Raw genomic sequence first — 14,831 nt, forward strand, 5'->3', positions numbered from 1 at the left:
ACATTTTGCACACCATATGAGGGATCTTATCATTTTCACTATTATTTAGACTTCTAAAGAGATCTTTGAATTTTACTAATATATTTTAAAATTTTAATTCAAATAACTTGCAGAAAAATAGAAACGTACCAGTATACAAAGAATCTCAGCCAAATAGCAAGGGAATATAAAAGCTTCTTTAATAATTTGAGAACAAAAACTCCATCATGAAAAAGACACAGTTTAAAAAACTGAACATATACTTCCTGACAGAATCTTAGAATATGCCCTGCTAGCCCCGGGGGCAAGAAATGTTAGCGAACAATATATGTTTGTTTCCTGCTGACAGCAGGCAGATCAACCACAGTGCTACAGCATCCCCATAGAAAATCTGAGGGCAAATCTATTGATATTCCTCAGTTCTGTGCTCCACAGTGGCAGGCACTTGCTTGTTATGACTGTTAGCATTTGTAATTTTAAGTACTTTCCCAAGAATGGGAAAAATATTAAACCAACTCACCCCATCTGGTCTGCCATCCGAGGCTGTGACAATCAAAATATAACGATCAGTACTTTCTCTATCCAATGGTTTTGCTAAGGATAAAAGCCCAGAACTATAATACAAAAGCAAAAAAAGCAAAATGGCATTATCTACAACATATAACATAAAGATAGTCTTCAGTACTGACAAGATGATGCATTGTTTCTTTTGTTTTCTTCATATGAATGCTTTCCATCCAACAAATATTTTGCAGTGTTATAATTTATTATAATTGAATGGATCCTGAAGATGACAAAAAGTCTATGAAATATCCCTAGTTGCTCCATGTATTAACATTTCTTCATTGTCACAAGCTATCAAGATAATCCAAGTAATTCATTTACTGCCATCTTAAACTACAAAAATGCATTTCAAGGATTTTACTATTAGTGCAATATTTTCTTCACGTTTGGGAACTGGTTCTTGTTACCAATAATGTGATTGGTGATTAAATAATGCAAATTAGGGGTCCTTTTACAATGGTGCAGGAGGGTCTACTCACGTACAGCATGCGCCAAATCAGCACTACCGTCCGGCTAGCGTGTGAGTCGGGTGATAATTCTGAATTTGGCACACACCGAATCCCGCGGTAGAAAATAGTGAAGATACTTACTTGTAGCAGGTATTCTCTCAGGACAGCAGGCTTCGTATTCTCACACGTGAGTGACGCCAATCCGCATTGTCCGGTCTGGCTTTTGTTATAGTAAAAAAGACAGAGCTTTGTGGAGCGCGAGCTGAACTCCACTGCTCATGTGCGAGTGCCTTGTCACCCGTTGCGCGAATGTGATCTCCTCAGTTTAATGCTAAAGCAAAAAGTAAAAATAACCAAGGAGACAACTCCAAGGGGGGGGGGGGGGGGTAGGACGGATTTTGAGAATATGAATCTTGTTGTCCTTGGAGAATACCTGTTACAGGTAAGTATCTTAGCTTTCTCCAAGGACAAGCAGGCTTCTATCCCTAGCATCCAGGCTCAACAAAAACAACAAACATTGGTTAATTGGGCCTCGCAATGGCAAGGACACAACATTAACCTGAACCTATATATAATCTGAATGAGAGTATAGCCTGGAACAGAATAAAAACAGGCCTAGGATGGTGGGGTTGGATTCTGCACCACTGTCTGCCTGAACCGACTGTCACATCGGGTATCCTGCTCAATGCAGCAGTGTGATGTGAATGTGTGGACCGAAGACCACGTTGCAGCTTTGAAAATGTGTTCAATGGAGGCTGACCTCAAGTGGGCTATTGACAATATAAGCTGTGACATGATCCTCTAGGGCCAGCCCAGCCTGAGCATAAGTGAAAGAAATGCAATCTGCCAGCCAAACTGAAATGGTGCATCTCCCGATGGCGACCCCCATCTTGTTGGGATCAAAAGAAACAAAATGTGGGGCAGACTGTCTGTGGGGCCTTGTCAGCTCCATGTAGTAGGCAAATGCTCTCTTGTAATCCAAGGTGTGCAAACTACATTCGTCAGGATGAGCATGAGGTCGGGGAAAGAATGTTGGCAAGTTGGAACTCCGATACCATCTTCAGCAGGAACTTAGGGTGCGTTCGGAGGACTACTCTGTTGTGATGAAGCTTAGTATAAGGTGCATCCACTACTAAGACCTGAAGCTCACTGACCCTACGAGCTGAATTAACAGCCACCAAGAAAATGACCTTTAGGTCAAGTATTTCAGATGGCAGGAATTCAGTGGCTTGAAAAGAGCCTTCATCAGATGGGTGCGAATGATGTTGAGAGCCCATGGCACTGGAGGAGGTTTGACAGGGGGCTTTGATGAAAGCGAACAACTAAAGGCTGTCCAAAGATGGGCTTACCTTCTACACATTGATGATAAGCACTCCTAAGGTGAACCCTTACGAAGTTGATCTTTAGACCAGACTCTGAGAAGCGTAGAAGGTATTCAAGCAGGGTCTGTGTAGGGCAAGTAAGGGGATCTAGGGCCTTGCTCTCACACCAGATGGCAAATCTCCTCCATTTAAAAGAGTAACATCTCTTAGTGGAATTTTTCCTAGAAGCCAGCAAGACCGAGGGGACACCTTCTGAAAGATCCAAGGAAGCAAATTCTAGGCTCTCTACCTCCAAGCTGTGAAAGTCAGAAACTGGAGGTTGGGATATAGAAGCAACCCCTCATTCTGTGTGATGAGAGTCGGAAAACACTTCAATCTACATGGTTCTTCAGAGGATAATTCCAGAAGAAGAGGGAACCATATCTGCCGCAGCCAGTTCGGCATGATCAGAATCATGACTTTGCGGTCATGCTCAACTTTCAAAATGTTTTTCCCACTAGAGGTATCAGAGGGTATGCGTACAATTGAGGAGGAAAGCATCTGTGCAATGGGCCTGAAGCTTGGAACAGAGCTAAAGGGCCTTGTGGTTGATCTGAGTGGCCAAAAAGATCTACCAAGGGGGTGCTACATGCTCAGAATATCTTGCGAGCTATGCCCATATTGAGAGACCACTCATGTGGTTGCATTATCCTTCTCAGCCTGTTGGCCAGGGTATTGTTTGCTCACAATGGATAAGTGACTCGAGGGAACATGCCGTGTTGGCAAGCTCAATACCACATGCAGACAGTCTCCTGACACAGAGAGTGTGATCCAGTGCCCCTCTGCTTGCTGGTGTAATACATTGCAACCCGATTGACATGATGTGAAGCATCTGTTCACACTTTCCAAAAATACTAGGACTAGGGGGCATGCGATGAAGCTACAATGTAGTAAATTTAAAATGAATCAGAGAAATTTTTTCCTCACTCAACGTGTAATTAAACTCTGGAATTCATTGCCAGAGAATGTGATAATGGCGGTTAGCTTAGCGGAGTTTTAAAAAGGTTTGGACGGCTTCCTAAAGGAAAAGTCCATAGACCGTTATTAAATGGACTTGGGGAAAATCCACTATTTCTTGGATAAGCAGTATAAAATGTTTTGTACATTTTTGGGATCTTGCCGGGTATTTGTGACCTGGATTGGCCACTGTTGGAAACAGGATGTTGGGCTTGATGGACCTTTGGTCTTTCCCAGTATGGCAATACTTATGTACTTATGAGCTCCCCATCCCAAGAGAGATGCATCCATCGTCAGCACGTTATGTGTCTGAGGAAATTGGAATGGAAGTCCCAGAGTCAGATTGGATCTAATTGTCCACCACTGAAGAGAACATACCAGCTCTGGGAACACTTGAATGACATCTTCTAGACACCCTGTGTCTTGATACAACTGAGAAGCCAGGGTCTATTGAGCTGACCTGGTGTCATGGGGGTAACATACACTGTAAAAGCCATGTGGCCCAGCAATCTCAACATCTTCTGAGCTGTGACCTGCTGAGAGGTATGAACCTTGGAGGCCAGCAAGACAAGATTGTCTGCTCTCGGCTCTAGGAGCTAGGCTCGAACACTCTGTCTGTCAAGCAAATTCCTATTAAAATACTTAGTGTAAAGTGAAGATCAGGTAATAAAATAAAATAAAAAATTGGCTTACCTTGGCAATCTTTAGTTACCTCTCACAAAAACCCTGAAGGCATAGGCTTGAAGATTATTACAACATAGGGTGCAAGCATCTGAGATAGGGTCACTCTTTTTCCCTGGAGCTCCCCTCAGGTACTGCAGTCATACCACAACACCCTGGAAGGATCCTCACTTGAGGCCTCTCCATTCTGTTCTGCTAGATAGCTATTAATGTCCTGCCTTTGCTTGAGTCCCACCCTCCTGACCAGACAGGTTAACATACCTATTCTTCAGGTGGCTCTGCTTCAGTAAGGGAGTGTTCACAAGGAAACCTAGCTTATACCTCCTAATCCTTCACAGCCTGGAACAACCCCTTACTTCCATACAACAGTGAGGGGACTGATCAAGGAATGAAGCCCAATTGCCCCACATACTTCAACAGACTTCTATCAACACTGAGGTATAAATCAGCCCCAAATTTCATAGGTTTTTGATCGTGGCAGAGATGTACATTAATTGGCATGCATTCAATTTGTTATTGTACCTTGAAAAATGTTGTGGCTTATATGCTGCATTAGCATGCTAGCGGTTTTAAGGCCCCTTTTACAAATGCATGCTAGCATTTTTAGCGCACACTAAAGATAAGCATGTACTAAACAATAGAGAAGCCCATATATTCCTATGGGCATCTCTAGTGTTTAGTGTGCCTCATTAGCGTGCTAAAAACACTAGAGTGCTTTTGTAAAAGGCCCCCTAAGTGCGTGCTAAAAATAAGTGTGTGCTAAAGTTTAGAGACACCCATATATTCCTATGGGCATCTGTAGCGTTTAGTGTGCTCTAATCATTAGCGTGCTAAAAATGCTAGTGCGCCTTTATAAAACACTCCTTAAGCATGTGCTAAAAATAAGTGTGCGATAACATTAGAGACACCCATATATTCCTAGGGGTGTTTTCAGCAATTAGCATGCACTTTTGTAAAAAAAACAAACAAACCTCAATTTGTTAGTGTACCTTGAAAAATTGAGCAGTTTATAAGCCACTTACTGCTGTGGGCTGAGTATTATTACCTCCAAAGATTGTATTCTGAAGCTGCATATTTTGATGAGTAATAATGCTGGTGTTTATGCTGATGATTATACTTCACAGTTGATAATATTGATGATGATGATGATATAGCTTATCTAATTGACCATGAAATCAGGTCCAGCACTGAAGTGATTTTCTCTGCTTCAAAGGCATGTGTTAAATTTTTTCCACTTACATTACCTAGTTTATGTCTTTGTAAGAAGGCAAACTCTTAAATATGATAAAAAAAGGCTTATTTATGTCAGTAAATCACGACCCATGATTCTCAATCTAAATTATTAAGGGGCCTATTTATAAACAACCCCATTTTGGACAGGTCGTAAAAGTTGGAATTGAGATAAGCAGGCCAGTGCATCTCAAATTCTGTCAGTATTTAGAATAGAATCTATCAATGTAGCACCTGTTCTAACACAGAAGAAAAATTAGCATTTATGCACTAGGTATGTGCAGCATAAACATTCATTTTAGGAAAATTAATTTATGTAATATCAACCGATTCAAAGCCAGCACATTACCAGTTATCTTTGTGACATTGGAAACACAATTGGGTATTATCCCAGCATTGTCACAGTGATCGGTTTCTTTTGCCAGTTTGGCATTTGAGGGAAGGGGGACAAAACCACTGGGGGATTAAGGGGGCAACCCCCTCTAATTCATGGAGTGGAGTGTTGCTCATTAGCAGCTGTTTACCAAATCCTTGATACAAGGTGTAACTCCTGACATTTATTTAGAACATAGACAATTAGTCTCCTTTTAAAAAAAGGGAATAAACATCTAACAACTTGCTATGCCCTTCTCCTGTCAAAAACACTTCCACACCATGTTCCCTTGCCATTTGCATGCACTTGGATTTCAGATGTGCAAACCCCAGCTTTGTAAAATGGAAACTTGGATGTTTTAAATACTAGTTTATGCATGTATCAAATGAGAATAGGCTTGCAAAATGAGGGTCACAGTGTGGTAAGCATTAGAGGACATTCTATAAAGAGACATTTTTTTGCAGGGACAAAAGAAGAACCCAATTAAGAATAGGTTCCTACATTCCTTTATAGAATACTGTTTAGCAGCACCAATATATTTATATAATTGAGGTGTAATCACTTATACTAGCTATAGAGTTGGTGTAAATAAATGCTCACATATAGATTAAAAAGCACATGTTAAATTATAGTATTCTACAATTTACATACATAAATGTGGGCCCAATCCATATTCCACCCAGACTGCACCCATGTATATGCCCAATGTCAAACTACGCACCATCATATTAAGAGGTCATTTTACAGAATAGCTTGTAGCCGGATTCTTGGCAAGACCCCCTGGATTCTGTATAGGTCATCCAAAGTTTGGTGCAGCTCACAGATCCATATCTAAATTAATTGGCTAGATAGGTGAGAACAATCATTGGCATTAACAAATGCTACTTGCCAGTCATTACTAGTTACGTGTGGTTCTGCCCGTGGATTTGCCCTACACTCTTATTCTATAATCTGCGTGTCTCACTTATCTGGCACACAATCCAAAGGAGCATGGCCAGGGGAGAGGCCTGGGTGAGGCATGAGCGCTCCTAGGATTTAGGAAATTGGTTACAGAATACTTCCATTTCCGCATCTGACAATAGTTGGATACCAGCATTTATAAGTAATCATGCCAAAGTTAGGCACAAAATTGTGCTGTAAGCTAATATTCTATAAAGACAGTTCTGCACAGAACTGCCTTTATAGAATTTGTGGTAAGCATGCATTATCCCAGCAGTTAACTTTGGACAACCTTTACTGAATTCCCCCTCCCTCCCAATGTGTTTTAAGTATACACATATGCATGCATATACTGATACTCTGACCACTTGCATGCATTCTTGACACCTAAATATTGGCATGCTCTTTACAGAATTACCCCCTTTATGCTGTTAGTATGGCAACATTACAGTGCATTTTTATTCTCATATTAAGTACAAAACACAGAATGATGTGGGTGATTGGCAGGAAAGAATGGGAACTCACTTTATACAGTTAATATGGAGGAATTTACTATGTGTTAGCTGTTAACATGGAGCAGTTAATGCCACATTAGTAGCTGGTGTTAACTTCATATGTATTATCATTAACTATAAAGGAAAATGATGGGTATGCCTGCAACAGTTAGTGTACATCTTTCAACAATAACTGTGAGTTAATTTTGGTACCTGCACGACTTACCACAATTTAGTAAACAGAGCCTTAACAGCGCTGAATTAAACTAATGAAAAGAAAGGGATATTTACAGGATAAAATGTTTTGGTTCATATTTAGTTCATTTGCCAGCTTACGTTTGAAAGAGATCACCGGCCATCTTCAGACACAAATCAGGAGATGGCCGGCCATCTCTCAAGGCCGGTGAAATCAGCATAATCGAATGCCAATTTTGGCCAGCCTCAACTTCAGTCCGTCACAGAGCCGGCCAAACTTCAAGGAGGCATGTCGGAATGGTAGCGAAGATATGCTGGGACGTGCTTAAGAGATGGGCGCCTTCGGAAGATAATGGAAAAAAGAAGGGCGTCCCTGGCGAGAATTTGGTCCACTTTAGTTGGTCCCATTTTTTTCAGGTCCAAGTCCCAAAAAAAGTGCCCGAACTGACCAGATGATCACCGGAGGGAATCGGGGATCACCTCCCCTGACTCCCCCAGTGGTCACTAACCCCCTCCCACCCTCAAAAAAAACAACTTAAAAAACTTTGTTTGCCAGGCTCAAATGTCATACTCAGGTCCATCGCAGCAGTATACAGGTCCCTGGAGCAGTTTTAGTGGGTGCAGTGGACTTCAGGCAGGCAGACCCAGGCCCACCTCCCCCTACCTGTTACACTTGTGGTGGAAAATGGGAGCCATTCAAAACCCACCCAAAACCCACTGTACCCATATGCAGGTGCCCCCTTCACTCCTTAGGGCTATGGTAGTGGTGTATAGTTGTGGGGAGTGGGTTTTGGGGGCCTCAGCACCCAAAGTAAGGGAGCTATGCACCTGGGACCAATTTGCGAAGTCCACTGTAGTGCCCCTTAGGGTGCCTGGTTGGTGTCCTGGCATGTGAGGGGGACCAGTGCACCCACAACCAAATGCCTTGGATTTGACTGGGTTTGAGATGGTCAGCCTCGGTTTCCATTATGGGCGAAACCCGAGGCCGGCCATCTCAAACCTGGCCATCTCTGACATTTGGATGGCCCCAACCATATTATCGAAACAAAAGATGGCCGGCCATCTCGTTTCAAAAATACGGTCGGCCCACCCCTTCGCAGTGCTGTCCTCGGAGATGGGCGCCCTTAGAGATGGGCGTTCTCAATCGAAAATGCCCCCCCCCCCACACGGCATGTTTGAAGGCATCAGGAACAGTCGCAGTGGACAGTGAAAGATTGAAGATATGACAGATAAAAGGGATGACAGTAGGAGAAATAGTGTTAAGTAGATGGGTGGGAATAGGATCAGAGGAACAGGTAGTTAGTTTCGAGGAGAAAATAAGATGTGTAGTTTTAAAACGTTTTCAAAGCTGGAACTAGGTTTGTGAGCCCTTGGACCAATGCCGAGGAGCGGCAGCGGCAGGCAAAACCACCACACACCAAAGGCAAGGCAGAACTCTGACAAACAGTGAGACTTCACCTGCACTTAGCCGCCCTTCCCCAGGAGTTGAGCCCCTGGCTCTAGGCGGCCGGCAGGACTTACTGGACAGGGCCGGGACTGGATATCAGCTATGCAGCACAGGGACTGAGGGTAAGAGGGGAAAGGAATGAACAAGGGCAAAAAGGCAGGAAACTGGGCTAGGACTCACAGACAGACAATACAACACAAGGCAGGGAGTGGACAAGCTAGGGGACAGAGACTGAAAGCTGCAAACAGCCACTAACACAAGAAACAAGTACGGACAGACAAGGGCCAGAACTAGAAGCTGCAAGCAGCCACAGAAGACAGACAACACAGAACCTAAGAACTACACAAAGAACTGCAAACCAGGAACAAGACTAAGAAACAAACAATAGCCCTAAACTAAACTACACACAGACTAACTAGAAATCAAACAAGAGTCAATACAGGAAAACCAGATCAGGCAGACGTGCACACAGCACACCAACAAACCTCAGGGCCTTAGGCGATGCAAAGGCAGAGCAGAGAGTTTCAAAATGGCTAATAAGCCCAGCAGCAGCTGAGGCTCACTGCAGCAATCACCAGGCAACTATGGGTGCTGTGCAGGTTCAAACAAAAAGAGCAAGTCTGGCAGTCTAGAAGATCTGGACCGGACTGGCCTGAAATCTTGAACGGGCAACAGTAACCAGACAGTCCATTGCAGCCACCAGCTCTGCCCACCAGGTGGCGAGAAGAAGGAGAGCACGAAACATGGGCACAACCGTGACAAGTTTCCACTTCAGTGATTTCAGAAAAGGAAGAAAAGGAGGCAGGGTTTGGAGGGTTGAGAGAATGGACTAAGGGAAGGAGAGGTGGAGGTGACCTGGTTGAGAATTCAAGTTTAATCTTGTGAACCTTATCATGAAAGTACTCAGCCAGAGTCTGGGGGGGGGGGGGGGGGAAGTGAATGGGGGGGGGGGGGGGTTGAAGGTGAAGGCACTTTGAGGAGAGAGTTCAGTGTGGCAAAGAGACATTGAGGGTTTGAGAAAAGAGAATTTGTCAACTGGATGTAATAGTCCTGTTTGCAAGTAAAAGAGCAGACTGGAAGGAGGTCAGCAAGAATTTGAAATGTATGAAGTCAGCATGGGCACGGGATTTCAGCCAAAGGCATTCGGCAGAGCGGGCACAGGAACGTAGGTAGCGGATTCAAGAGGTCAGCCAAGGCTGGGGTTTGGTACGTTTTACAGAACGGGGAATGGGAGGAGCGAGAGTATCCAGAGCAGAGGAGAGAATAATATTATAGGAAGACACAGCCTCATTGACAGACTTGGATAACATAGTGGTAGAGAAGAGATTTGAAACACTGGAGGACAGAGTAGAAGGGTCAATAGCCTGAAGATTCCTAAATGTATTAGTTAAGATTGGACAGGACTGGGGAGGAGGGTGTTTAAGTGTGAAAGTTATCAGATGATGGTCAGAGAGGGGAAGGGTTAAGGCACAGAAAGTGGAGAGTGAGCAGTTTGAGAAAAGGATAAATCAAGACAGTGGCCATTCTGGTGAGTGGGGGCAGTGGAGCACAGCTGAAGATTGAAAGAGGATGCTAAAGCAAGCATAAGAGAAGCATAAGAGTCAGCATGAATGTTAAAATCCCCAAGAATGAGGGAAGGAGATGAAGGTTCAAGAAAGAAGGAAAGCCAGGCATCAAAGTCAGTGAGAAAAGAAGAAAGGGACACCACCTCTGCGGCCAACCAGGCGAGGAGTATGGGAGAAAAGATAACCTCCATGGCTTAGGGCCGTGACTGAAGCAGAGTCTTCAGGGTAAAGCCAAGTTTCAGTTAGTGCATAGATCATATGCATTATATTGATTTAGTCAGATATTTTAGATGCCCTATTCATGATTTGCATCTCACATGCATTAGGAAAATTTGATATTAGAAAGCCAATTTTTGCATGTAAATAACAAATTACCTATTGGGTAAGGGGGCATGGTTTGGACATGTTTTAAGTGAGGTCAAAAAATGCACATATATTCTCCATTTCAGAAAGGGAATGCACCTCTCTGAACTCTGACATGAACCTCAGGATTTACACCTGCACCTGAGGACATCTATGATTTGTTTTTAAAAAGCTTGTTTTGTACAGCACTATACCGGAGGGATTAGGAGAGGTCACCACCTTAATCCTGTGGTGTTTTTTCTTCACAAAATGGATAGTACCTCATGTTTGCTGGCTCAGACACTAATTTGATGAACCTTAGCGTGTAGGTGTCCAAACTGGCAGGTTTACATATCGATTTATTGGCACCTGCACATTTATGATTTGCAATAGAGATGGCAGGCATAAAATTTCCATTTTGTGTAATTTCTCATGTTGTTGTTTAAGGGAATTTGCTTTATTTAGTTTGTCTAGCCATTTTGTCATTCTGTATATTTATGGTAATATTGTGCACTCTTTGTAAATAGTGTGAACTATGTGAAAAGAGGATGCACCATTTGAGAGAATGCGCTATTTTGTTGACTTTGCACATGTGTGGTGGTTCCACTATTGGGAAATAGTGTTTACTATTTCCATATAACCCCAGATTCTATATATGGCGACTAAAGTTGCATGCACAAATTTGACAGCGCAGCCAAACTGAACAACTTAATTGTTTAACAAGCCAATTAGTGCTGATAATTGCTAATAATAAGCAATTATCAGCCCTAAATGGCAATAATTAGAATTTACACATGTAACTTTCTAAATGTATTCTGTAAAGTGCTGCACATAAATTTTAATGTGCAGTGTTATAGAATTTGCCCGATCCATGCCTAAGGTAGGCATTTATACTAGGTTTTAGTTGGCATAGATGGTTGCACCTAAATTTAATTGTAGGTCTGGGTGCTAAACATATTCTATAAATCGTACCTAACATTAGGCTCAGGTTATAGAATAACACTAAATGCATTTTATACACCAATTTTTTGTGACATTTATAGAATCTAGTCCATAGTGCACAGTATCTCCAAATAGTGCACACTATTATCAGTACGTGGACAGTGCACTCAATTGAAGTAGAGGTTGACCTTCAGTCTGTCCCAGTTTGGTAATGCTTATGTTCTTATGTTAATTGTTAATGTCTAAAATATCAGTGAGGTTGATGTGGTAAATACATATCTAAGAGGTGGCACTTACTTATGTATGTTGGACCTGCAGAGTAGGGATAGGCTGCCATTTGCAATGACATAGGAAATGTCAACCAACTAAAGTAGAGATTGACCAACAGACAGTCCAACGCAGGAAGCAGTGCTTATAAAACACTGTATTTGCTGCTTGGACAAGGGGACCTGACATGGTCCGTGTTCTGGCATGATCAAATGCCTGCCTTAGGGGTCACAATATTGTTCAAGAAGAAAACAAGCAGCCTAAAGAGGTTCCATGCAGAAGAAATCCAGGAAATGCAGCATAGCCCTCCATACAATCAGCTGACACCATCGGGCTACGCTGCATTTCCTGGATTTCTTCTTTCAAGAGGCACTAACCAGTTAAGCATTGCCCAGTTAAACCCTTTTGAATGTTGACCCCTTCAAGATAATGGCAGTTCTTATGTAACAGAAATTACATTTTATACCTGAGGTACTTGATATAATGTTTTATCAAGCTTACAAAAGGCACATCATATTCTGTACTAGTTTTCTTTAGACCTAAACTACTGGAAACAGGAAGTTGCACCAGAGAAGGCAGAACATGACTGCAGGAAGGCTCTTAGGGATGGCAAGTTTTAAAAATGGCCAGAAGGGGAGTAGGGAAGGGAGAGAATTCCTGGACCACTTGGTGGGGGGGAGGGTACAGGGCCTGCCTGGGCTGACTAATCATGATTAAAATTGTTAATTGTGCAAATGAAGGTGTTAATGACAGTACAATTCATCAAAAGCCCTATTATACTTATTATTATTATCAGTTTGCTCAGTTTCATTTGTGGCACATTACATTGAAAAACAAGGTACAATTTTATCGACTTCATCACTTTTTTGGGTTAATTTTGTAATGAAGCAAAATAAGCCTATTTTGTTGTATTGTTCATTTGATTTCAAAAGAAATTCCTAGTTGGTAAAACTGAATGTTTTTAGCCAATGTTGCTTTAAAAATTACACCCTTATGATTAGCAAGAAACTGACATCTTTAAAAGGCTTTAATTAGTCTCAAGTTACTGAAATGTTTACATCTTACTTTTTCCCCCAGTAAAATGTTTTACGTAATCAGTATTCAGTTAGGGGCTTAAAGGTTACTCTCATTGCTCTCATTAATGCTGGAGAGTTAAACCATAAACAGGCCACCTCATGAATAGCAATTTCATTATCTAATTTAGGACTCACTTAACAGAAGAGTTCAAATCCAATTCTTTGTGTTTTTTTCCTCACCTTCGTGAAAGATTAAAGACTTGCTGAGGATCTCCATTCTGAATGACATATGTGATTGGATCATTTTCCCGGTCTGTAGCCTTGAGGAATAAAACACAATTTAAACATTACATCAGTGTTCCCATTTCAAATACAAAACAGAGAAAACACTAATAAACAACCTTGAACAAAGCAATGCTGTAGTCTCAGACCTAAAAAGCTTTAATGGAGGGCATAATAGCATTCTTAATAGAATATTCTTCTGTAGGAATGAACCACTACCAAGGCTCAAAGTTGATCAAACTTGGGGCTAGATCTATTAAATGCACTGCTATATCAGGTACTTTAACACACATTTATTTGTACTATTTACCACAGGGCCTATTTTATGCAATGGGACCTATTTACTAATAAAACACATATTGCCTAAGCGGTATATGATCATAACACAACATTGTATAAGTATTACCACTGGCTGCCTATCTCTTTTAGAATTAATTTAAAAAATTTGAAAATAGCCCATAGTGCTTTTTATAATAACAACTTTATATTTATACTCATTATCTACTTCTTATATACTATCAACACTACTAAGGTCCTTACAAGACTATAGGATGGTCATGCCACATCATAGTAGAGAACATGATAAACGGACTAGGAAAAGAGCTTTCCTTTGGTTAGCTCCATTGCTTTGGAATAATCTGCCAAAAACATTAGATAGAGAGGCAGATCAAAATGTTGTTAAAAATTCACTTTTTACAGGCATTTGAGGAAATATAGTAGGGAATTTGAAGATGCTACAACATAAACCCCCAGTTTCTATATAGTGTGTTTAGATTTAGGCACCAAAATCAGTGCGGATTCTATAACATTGTGTGCTTAATTGGCTTAAGAAGCTAATGAGCACTGATAACAGCACTTAATAATGAGCACTAATTGGCACTGATTAGAAATTAGGCACAACTCGCTAAGCGTATTCTGTAATGATGTGCACCAAACTTCTAACATGAAGAAGTAAAGGGGCATGGTTATGGGCGTGGAAATTGGCATTTCATGGGCATTCCAAAATGTAGGTGCCTAGTTATAGAATATGGTCCAGTCCGCTAAATTTATGCGCTGAGATTTACACCAGGTTTTTGTTGGCACACAGATATCGGTGCTGAAATATCAACTAAGCAAATTCTATAATTGGCGTCTAAATCTAGGTGCCAATTATAGAATACACGCTTGACATTGATTTCAGCACCAATTTTGTTTAGGCGCCATATATAGAATCTCCTTCAACATGGATTATAATGAGGAACAGGGATAGGCTTTCCTGTAAAAAAAATATTTTTTAAATTGTATTTTATTATTTGTTTTACTGTGTTTTGTATACTTTTTTAAAATATCAAGTTTTATGAAATATAAATATTAATATAAACATGGGTACACACTTACTAAATCTAGTCCTTAGGAAGCAATGTTTCTTCTTTTTTTTTTTAATTTGTAGAGACTGTTTATTGAATAAACACATGTTACAATACAATAATTAAGACATATAATACAACAAAGCAACCTGCCACAATCTGTAAAGCACAATACAGACAGTGAAAAAAAAAACCTCCCACAGCCAGTCTCCATATTTTAATAACAAGAATTTTAACCCACAGAGTTCATACCCCTCAACTCCCCTCCCCAACAACAACCCTCCCTTCACCAGCCTTATAACAAATAGGTCTAAAACTCCCACAGCCAGTCTCCATATTTTAATAACAAGAATTTTAACCCACAGAGTTCATACCCCTCAACTCCCCTCTCCAACAACAACC

The 14,831-nt window shown here is 41.3% G+C and overlaps 1 protein-coding gene across 1 annotated transcript in view; it reads right to left on the reverse strand.

Annotated features, from left to right (window-relative positions):
* PCDH15 (protocadherin related 15) overlaps positions 1-14,831 on the reverse strand; it is a 1,022,916-nt gene that overhangs the window by 450,713 nt on the left and 557,372 nt on the right. Inside the window, 2 exon segments of the mRNA XM_030204966.1 lie at positions 500-593; positions 13,042-13,121. Of these exon segments, the coding sequence (XP_030060826.1) occupies positions 500-593; positions 13,042-13,121 (174 nt within the window).

The sequence above is a fragment of the Microcaecilia unicolor genome, chromosome 5, assembly GCF_901765095.1.
Source record: "Microcaecilia unicolor chromosome 5, aMicUni1.1, whole genome shotgun sequence".
Classification (NCBI taxonomy): Eukaryota; Metazoa; Chordata; class Amphibia; order Gymnophiona; family Siphonopidae; genus Microcaecilia; species Microcaecilia unicolor.